Source organism: Malania oleifera, chromosome 9 (assembly GCF_029873635.1).
Source record: "Malania oleifera isolate guangnan ecotype guangnan chromosome 9, ASM2987363v1, whole genome shotgun sequence".
In the NCBI taxonomy this organism is placed as follows: Eukaryota; Viridiplantae; Streptophyta; class Magnoliopsida; order Santalales; family Ximeniaceae; genus Malania; species Malania oleifera.
This window is the reverse complement of record NC_080425.1, coordinates 80,889,995-80,899,844: the sequence shown is the minus strand read 5'-3', so window position 1 is coordinate 80,899,844 and position 9,850 is coordinate 80,889,995. Positions and strand designations below refer to the sequence as shown.

At 33.6% G+C, this 9,850-nt stretch overlaps 1 protein-coding gene across 1 annotated transcript; it reads left to right on the top strand.

Moving 5' to 3' along the window:
• The first annotated feature begins 622 nt into the window (after positions 1-622).
• Positions 623-8,137, top strand: LOC131164807 (putative leucine-rich repeat receptor-like protein kinase At2g19210). Its single transcript, XM_058122280.1, has 14 exons — positions 623-767; positions 924-1,482; positions 2,596-3,080; positions 3,574-3,712; positions 3,860-3,931; positions 4,034-4,102; positions 4,184-4,264; positions 4,477-4,631; positions 4,772-4,977; positions 5,179-5,305; positions 5,865-5,927; positions 6,046-6,235; positions 6,985-7,401; positions 7,573-8,137. The coding sequence occupies exons 1-14, from the start codon at positions 653-655 to the stop codon at positions 7,673-7,675; spliced, it is 2,781 nt and encodes a 926-aa protein (XP_057978263.1). The 5' UTR covers positions 623-652; the 3' UTR covers positions 7,676-8,137.
• Positions 8,138-9,850: the final 1,713 nt, after the last annotated feature.

Here is a 9,850-nt window from a genome sequence, read left to right as displayed (position 1 = left end):
TTATTTTTTTTCAATTTGAGTATATATTATCAGATTATCAACGCTCCTATTTATAGGTGAAATGAAATTGAAGGTTAATCCATCACTTAAAATGTTATGACTTCCATGGATGACGATTGAGTTAAAATTTGAAGAGTTTGGAATTCAAAACACATAGAATTGGAAGGATCTTAATAGGATTGAACTTTAAATTTTGTAACATATGAAATTTATATTTGACTAATAAAATTAATATTGCATATTTTGTCATTTTGAAAATTACCAAAATTTTTCCTCTATTCTTATAGAAGTAGTTTAATCAATTAATGACCAAATCCAAGCTAGCTTTGAAGCCGTCAAAGAGAAGACGTTAAGGGAGGGGAACCCATGACAAGGGTCACAACCCTTCGTCAAAGTCCTCACCCAGTTTTGACTCTCTCAAGCCCTAGTGGACCGACTTGCTTGCAGATTTCTCCACGTACATAGCTGTGGCCATGAAGGCTGGGACCCAAACCAAGTCTTGTCCGTGAACATCCCAAAAGGCATAGTAGCTCCTCCTCTCTCTACCCGCGACATGACCCGGGATGATCACGGCCCGTGATTATATATATCTATATATATGATACCACCGGCAGTACTCTGCGAATTCCATTGAACGGAGATCGATTTAGTAATGGATCAGATGTCATCAACTCATCATGGTTTCTTCTCTGCAACAAAAATATTATCATGGCTTTGTATTCTAAGCAGTACTCTTGCGCTTCTTTCTCATGCGCAGGATCAATCAGGTCTCGATCTCTCATTCAATTATATATGCATACTCATTTTCATTATTTCACAACAGCAGTAGCTGTTCGCTGTTCCTCGATCAACCATGCACATTGATATATAGCCATGGCTGAAGCTTTAATTTTATTTTTCTCCTTGATTCTTTTCAATTTCAGGTTTCCTAAGCATAGACTGTGGTTTGTCAGAAACTCCGAGCTACTTCGACAACCAAACAGGTTTATACTACACCTGGGACTCACCCCACATCGACGCCGGCGTCAGCTCCACCATCTCCCCGGACCTCATCTCCGACGAAGTAGCCCGGCAGTTCTGGACCCTCCGAAGCTTCCCTCAGGGCACCAGAAACTGTTACACTCTGAGGCCCGCCGGCGGCAAAGGCTACAAGTACCTCATCAGAGCGTCCTTCATGTACGGAAACTACGACGGCCGGAACCAACCGCCTGCATTCGACCTCCACCTCGGACCCAACAAGTGGGACTCTGTGACGTTCAACAATTCCTCCTCTTCGGATAAGAGGTACTGGGAAATGGTGCACGTGATGCCGGAAGACTATGTGCAGGTGTGTGTTGTGAACACCGGAGGGGGAACGCCGTTCGTGTCGGCGCTGGAGATGAGGCTCCTGAACAGTTCCATGTACACTACTCAGGAACCCGGCCGGTCGCTCCTGAGACTTCACCGGCTGGATTGTGGGTCAACGACTGATGATTTAGTCAGGTGCATACTTAATTTTATACTCACAGATATCTTTTTCATCCATTTTTTTTTCCATGGGTTCGCCGAAGAATCAAAATTATGAGAACCAGCAAAGACATGAAGTTAGAATAACAACGCAGAAGAGTAGAGGAATTATATTGGACACCGTTCATGCATGTGTTGGTGTTTCCGTATTTTATCTGTTAAAAATGTGATAAAATGATTTTATATTTATTAATATTGATAGTATAAAATTTAATAATATTTAAAATTAAAATTTTATTTATTAATTTGATGTATTTTTTTTACTTTCTTTTATAATTAGAAAAGTAAATTTTAAATATTTTTTTATCCACTATTTTACATGTTTTAAATTAACGTGACAATTGATATTTTGATTTACTAGTCATGCACGCAAAATTATTTTTATTTGGATTTAAAAATGAGTACTTGTAGAAAAGATTGATTAGTATATAGTTTGTTCTTTATTTTTATTTATATTTTTATATAAAAAATATTTAATTTATATTGATAGTTTTTTATTTTTAATATTGGTTTGAATTGCTTTTGAAAATAAATTTAAATTTATTTTACTATTTTTAGTTATTTTGACAACTACTTGTCAAAATAATTTAATATCTAAAATTAACTTAATTTAATTTTGTATATTAATTATATACAATTTTTAGTTAAAATTCAAATAAATAATTAGATACATTTAAAATGTAATAAAATAACATCTGTAAATCTTAAAAAAAAAATTAAAAAAGTATAAAAAAATATTTAATTTTTTTAATACTATTTTTCAGTTATCATGTACCATAGGAATATTCTTGTAAATAATTGAAATATAATAGTTGAATAAAATAATATATTGTAATTTTTATTTGTATTATGATATTTTTATGGTGTTTTCTTTTGTATTTTTATTACTTGAATCATATTTTTAATTATTTGTATTCAAGAATAAAATTTAGTATATGTTCAATAAAATTTTAATTTTATTTTAATTTTAAAAGTATTAACCTAATATATTAATGATTTTTAGTTTTTAATTTCTAATTTCTGTTTTAAATATTTAATTCTGTTTGAGTTTCCAATGACAGAATAGGATCTGTTCCAAATTTTCAATAGGTACAACGACGATCTCTACGATCGCATATGGTTCCCCTACCCTGCTTCACAATCGCCCAAATGGAAGACCCTAGAAACCAATCTTCCCTTCAACTCCATTCATTACGGCCGGTACCATCCGCCGTCCACCGTCATGACGACGGCCCTCACGCCGGCGGCAGCTAACGACTCCTTAATTTTTGAGTGGACTCCGCCGGATCCTTCTTCCAAAATTTTCTTCTACATGTACTTCGCGGAGCTTCAACAGCTCCAGAAAGGCCAACACAGAGAATTCGACATCAAAATCAACGGGGAAATGTGGTTTGAGTCTTTGGTTCCTAAATACTTACGTGGGATTACCATATTCAGCAGAGCACCCGAAACCGCAGCACAGTTCAACTTTTCAATCACCAAAACCACGAACTCAACCCTTCCACCCATCATGAATGCTTGGGAAATTTACGTGGAGAAAGAGCTCTTACAATCACAGACAGACAAAAATGATGGTATATATGTTCTTATATTGATTAATTTCTAGCTATTTTGTTTCATAACTTTTTAATTCTTTAAAGCCTGGTTTTCTTGACATGTCTTTCAATTTCTCTGTTGTATGGATTCCATTTGGAGCCTTTTTGGATTGTTTCTCTTTGATTCTACCTTTCTTTTTTTGAAAATAAAAAAATGATCATGACTTACATTTGCCAAGAGGTGTTTTTTAATTAAATTTGGCAACACATATATGCTCTGATCTGCAATGTGAAAACATAAATGTTTCAAATGGGAATAGAAACTACGCATTACACAACTAAAATATTGAAACAAAAACAAAACCTAAAGGCATTTTTAATTATGTAAAACAATTTTTATTTTTTTCACTTTTAATTTTTCAAGGAACTACAGAGTACACTGTTTTCAGGTTTCCTAACATTTATATGAACAAAAAAAAGCCTAATGTCTCTCTCTCTCTCATGCATATCTTTGGACATAATTAATTAACAGTTGACGCCATCACGAAGATTAAGTCAATATATGGGATAAAGGAAAATTGGCAAGGAGATCCATGTGCCCCAAAAGCTTATTCTTGGAATGGTCTAAACTGCAGCTACCATAGTTTTGGTCCCCCCAGTATTATATCGTTGTAAGTCATCATCTCCTCAAGTCATCATTTGATTCTCACATTTCCTCTTAATTCAATTGCATCTTTTTTCTTCCACGTTTTGTTTTCTTTTTCTTTTTTGTTTTTTGAATGGCATCTTAATTATAAAATTTTTTTACTTGCAATCAGGAACTTATCCTCCAGTGGATTGACTGGGAATATAACTTCATACATATTAAATCTCACGAGGATACAGTCCTTGTAAGTCCTGTTTACTGTGCCAACTTCAACTGGTGTCTTGCTTCTATCCTCTGTTGCAATTAATTTTTATCAAGGAGTAAAGAAGGGCATTACTTCTTTCAGGGATCTATCAAACAACAATTTAACAGGGCCGGTGCCTGATTTTCTGTCTCTACTGCCACTCTCAGTCATGTAAGTTAATTATTGGGTTTGGAAATACTATTGTTTGTCTGCTTCTTGTCAAGAACATAGTGGTAATTGTCCATACTCCAGAAATTTAGCAGGAAACAAGCTCACGGGTTCAGTTCCAGTGGAACTCATCCAACGATCAAAGAGGGGATCACTATCATTGAGGTCTGCTACTTGTCAAAAACCAATTAATAATACCCCAATTATTTGACACACGAAAACATACATACATTCCGAACCTTTTTATTTAAAATGAAAAATTATCCTCCACATTGGTTGAATAAGAGGGGATTCCACAGCTATTAGTTGTTCATACTATTGACGTATATGATTCCATTGTTTTGATAATTTGTTATGATTAACTTAATTGATGCTAGTGTGGATGAGAACTTCAATCCTGTTTCACAAGTTCCCTTCAAAAAGATGAAGAAGAAGAAGAATGTGGTTGTTCCCATAGTTGCTTCAGTTGCTGCACTGCTCATCCTCATGGCTGCATTGGTTGCCTTGTGGTGCCTCAGATGGAGAAGACAAGGTAAGATAACTGTTATGCTCGCATTTTAAGGCGAGTTAACTAAGAAATATTACACAAGATACAAATTTAGTTTCCATGTAATTGCAAAATTTTCTCCATCCAACTTACGATGTTCATAAAAATTGTGATGATCTAATTAGACAAGAAGAAGGTAAATTTAACGTTGGAATCAAAGAAACAACAGTTTAGATACTCTGAGGTTCTGAGTATTACCAACAACCTCACAATGATTCTTGGAAAAGGAGGTTTTGGGACAGTTTACCTTGGCTACATAAATAACACTGAGGTTGCTGTGAAGATTCTCTCTCCGTCATCTGTTCAAGGGTGTAAGCAGTTTCAATCAGAGGTAATTACTTTGCATCAATTTTCTACACCATAGCTTTGAGAAAAATGCATATATCAATTAAACCTAACTTGCATATATACATCAATTAAAAGGTCTAACTCTGTAATAAACTTTTTTTGAAATATCTTTCATGAATATCTTGTGTATGCAAATGTTTCTACATATGTGCTCAACCACAATATATATGGGTTTAAATTTCAGGTCAAACTTTTAATGAGAGTTCATCACAGAAACTTGACATCTCTTGTTGGGTATTGTGACGAAGGCACCAATATGGCACTCATCTACGAATACATGGCTAATAAAGACTTAAGGGGACTTTTGTCAGGTATTATTTTTACATTTGGTTTGTAAATGTCTATTCATTGTAATGTAATAGATTAAGATTAATATGATAAGAATTGTATGGGGATTACTAGTTTGAAGAAAAAGTCGCTCATGAAAAGAATTTGTATATTCCATCTAACATCGAATAAGATAAGAATAGACATGGTGATATTTGAGAATAGTCATTCTTTGCTACTATGTCATGGATTCATAAAACACTTTGCATTGTTATTTGTTTTGTTATGACATGACCATTTATCTTCTTTTATAAACTATCAAATATTTATATTATGACCATTGTATTCCTAGGAATAAACATTATGTGAACCAAATATAACTTGATTGATCTTAAAATTTCTTATGGTGTGTGTCCATGTTTCCATGAATCAACTTAAGATTTTGGCTTTTTAAAGTTTCATTTTAGCTTGAAGGCTTGAACATTTAGTTTTTTTACATGCTTTATGTTCACTTGGCCACTTTCTTGTGCTGCAACATAATCGAGGTTCACTCAATAAAGACAAAATTTATAGAAAAATTTAGACATTCATTTATGGCTGCAGGAAAAAGAAATTATGTCCTTGGTTGGGAAGAGAGATTACGAATAGCAATTGATGCAGCACAAGGTCAGCAAGCAGATAAATTTGCAATTAGAGTTTCTTCTTCAAATTTCTCACTCTTTTCATCAGTAGATTATTATATGCTACTGCAAGTTAACTACTTTATTTATTTTTTGAATTGTAGGATTGGAGTATTTGCACAATGGCTGTAAACCACCAATGATCCACAGAGATGTTAAGTCTACAAACATCTTACTGAATGGAAATTTTCAGGCTAAACTAGCAGATTTTGGGCTTTCAAGAGATTTTCCAGTTGAAGGTGGCTATCTTGTGCCCTCAGAAATTTTTGGAACCTTAGGATACATCGACCCTGAGTAAGTTCTTATAATTTTCAATATAGTTCCATGAACTTCTTGTGACACACATATCCCAAACCTAATCATTAGTTGACTCAATAGATAGTACCTCCTGGTCTCACATGAAGCTTCTTTCTCTGTTTAGCGACAAGAATTTTTGCGCTGGACCTTCAGCCCTTAGTGATGTCTTCACCAGTGTGCAGTAAAAGGGTTTTTCCAAACTTGAAATTTGGCTACACTGAAATCCTGAGCATGCAATTTTTCTTTCTTCCATATCAGAAAATTCTCACATATTAATTTGTGGGGATTATCCCAAGTCTTCTCTAGTGGCTGAAGGAAGCTGAAGGTACTCGGACTTGTAAAACTATCTCAGGGCCATTTGACCATTCTAAGGTGGTGTTTAGCCCGCATGAATTTTGGGACTTGGATTTGGATTTGTATGGATTTGGAGGAAACTTGGTACAATTTAGTATTGTGTTTTATCTAATCCTATATAAATCCAAAAATTCAAGGTTCGAATTTCAATCTCCCAAATACAAGGAAAATGAATTGAAGTTTTTCTTAAGCCTTTTGAAACTACCTGGGGCCTGTGGATCATTTTTCCCCTATTGTGACACAGGTCGACTGTTTTACCCCTATTATTACGCAGGGTTAGCCCTTGGTTATGTTGCCTACACAGTGACTATGTGATGCTGAACCTTTTATCGCTTTCATAATTGAGAAATATAGAATCTTGGTTGGCAGATTTAATTGCTATTTCTGTGCAGGTACTTCTCCTCCAAGAGGTTGACCATGAAAAGTGATGTATACAGTTTTGGAATTGTTCTTCTAGAGCTAATTACAGGCCATCCTGCACTGATAAAAGGGCATAGGAACACTGACATTGTTCAATGGGCTAATTCTGTTATTGGAGAAGGGGATATAGGCATCATTGTGGATCCAAGTGTGCAAGGGAAGTTCAATGCGAATTCAGCCTGGAAAGCTGTGGAGATTGCCATGTCATGCGTGTCACCTCTATCCATCCACCGACCAAACATAAGTCATGTGGTAACCGAGTTAAAGGAGAGTCTGGAAGTAGAGATGGCTCCAGTTCAAAATCTGAGGAATGAGCAAATGATAAGATCAACAAACTCACTTAGAATGAACGTTGTAGAACTTGAAAATGAAAGCAGTCCTCAAGCAAGGTAGATATCTCTATATGAAGTTTGTAACTATCTTAGAGTTTGCGTGATTATTGGATGTGAATTTTTATTGCATGCCTCTGATGTTATGAGACGAACTTGTGAGTGTAGCTCCATGGAATTAGGTATAGCATCTACTGTTCAGATCCAGTGATGTCCTTTGCTGGTATGCAGTTTTATATGGAAATCTAATTCGAACAAAGTTCCACAATTCCTCTTTGGGCTTGTACTAGCTTCCTCAGAGGCTATATCAGGATATATGTTTAAATTGGCTTGAATTTGTAAGGCATTCGTCATTGCTCTTTGAGGCCTTATCCATTCATTTCCATTCAACATTGCTGCAGCCTTCACATTTTAAGGGCGACCATTGATCAAGCTCTATAAGTAAATAATATCCGAAAGATTTGATCAGTGGACTATGAGGATGCCAATTATCGAAGAACAAAAGATGGTCTTCCATTTCTTATTTTGGTTCTAAGAAGAGCATAAGCTACATGCCTAGCCAAAAGATTGTTCTCCTTGCCCATATTCTCTCTAGAGAAAGCTCAACAATGCACATGTACTCTTCCCTTAAAGTCTATATGGCGAATTAGAAAATTTGTTTTTAGGAACAGATCTTATGCCCCTGCTACACAGAGAGATGGCATCTATCTCACGCATGTATTGATATTTTGTGTTTCAAAGTATTTTTGACACTAATGTTATTTCTTCTTATCAATTTATTCTTTCTTCTTATCAATTTATTCAATCATTATTTTAATTGTCCCTCATGCATAATTAGAATTTCTAATTTGTTTATTAAAATGAATAAATAGGCGTGGCGCGAGTTTAAATTAAAAGCTCCCAAATAAATGAGTAAGCAAATTTATAGCTGAGACCCTCATATTTGATAAGATAATTATGGCTCACTTGGTTTGCGGAATCGCTATTCATTAAAATATGATGGAATATAGTGCACATTTTGAGATATAGATAATTTTTATATGTTCCCTACGGTTCATTTGGTTTGAGTATAGTTATTCACTATCTTTTACTAATTATAGATTTATGAAATATTTTATATTGTTATTTGCTTTATAGTAATAACATAATTTCTTGTATAACTAATTGTAATTAATCTGGTAAAGCTAATCCACTCTTGGGCATAGGTATTCCGCAAACCAAATGTGATAACAAGAAAGGATTAGACATTTTCATGATGAAATTTTGCAATAATTATTTCTTGTCTATTTCTTGTTATGGATTTATAAAAATTCACATTGTTGTTTGGTTTATGATATCAACATAATTTTTTCTATAATTAATTGTGACTAATTATAATTAATTTATTCTTAAGAATGAACATTCTCCAAACATAAGACTAGCATAACATTAAACAAATTTTGTATTGGAGGGAGTAGATTTTTCTATAAATCATTCGTATAGATAAGGGAATAAAGTGATAGATGTTTTGACTCGACAAGGTATCATGGGGAGGAATAATTTGTTTACAAATAGTAGTCAATTTCGTAGAGTTATCAAATGTTTGTATAGATTGAATAAAATGGGTACGACTTATGTGAGGTATGTCATGGGGAGGAATAATTTGTTTACAAATAGTAGTCAATTTCGTAGAGTTATCAAATGTTTGTATAGATTAAATAAAATGGGTACGACTTATGTGAGGTATGTTTAGCTGGTTTTCTTTTGGTTTTGGTATAAGTTTGTTTTCTTCTTTTGTTTGGTTTGATGCATGTGGTGTTTTATTGGTTATTATGTAAGCCCCAAGTGTCCTTTTGTTTCCACGGTATTCCTCCGTTATAAGTGATGATTGTTAATAAACTTGGGATGAAACCGTTATATGGGTGGCTTCTGACTCTTTCAAAAAAAAAGAAAAAAAGAAACATTAAACAAATTTGTAAACTTGATTTTCCCCAAAGCATTGGTTTCACCACTGATTTAGGATTATATCCCAAGCATCAATTGGTTAAGTCATTGTTAAAAGATTTGGGGTCTACTGATTGCAGTGAATCAATAAGGCATGTTTGAAATTTAAAAAATATTATGAAAATAAAAATATTAAAGAATTCACATTTTCATATTTGACTATTAACGAAAGTAAAAAAGAAAATAAATCATATACTGAACAAAGTTTCGATTTTACACATTATTAATATTTAGTTCTTCCTAAATTTTAATCATATTAAAATAAGCTTTCATTTTTTGTATTTGATAGAAAAGGAAAATACAAGAGAAAATGAGTTTTTTTCTTACTTTCCTTTCCTTTTCTTAAGCAAAGTTATTGATGAAAAATAAACCCTAAGGGTCTGTTTGGACTAAGGATTTTATTTAGAGAAAGGAAAGAAAATGAAAATGAGGAGAAAAATTATTTTTCCATGTATTTTTATTCTATATAAAAATTATAAAATATAAAATTTTGTTTTATTGTAACTAAAAATTAAGAAAAACTAAA

Excerpts from the sequence above, each read along its gene's own strand:
- LOC131164807 (XM_058122280.1), top strand. The coding sequence starts at position 653 with ATGGATCAGATGTCATCAACTCATCATGGTTTCTTCTCTGCAACAAAA. Across the intron at positions 3,081-3,573 it reads ACAGACAGACAAAAATGATG|TTGACGCCATCACGAAGATT; the intron begins GTATATATGTTC and ends ATTAATTAACAG. Across the intron at positions 6,236-6,984 it reads TTAGGATACATCGACCCTGA|GTACTTCTCCTCCAAGAGGT; the intron begins GTAAGTTCTTAT and ends ATTTCTGTGCAG.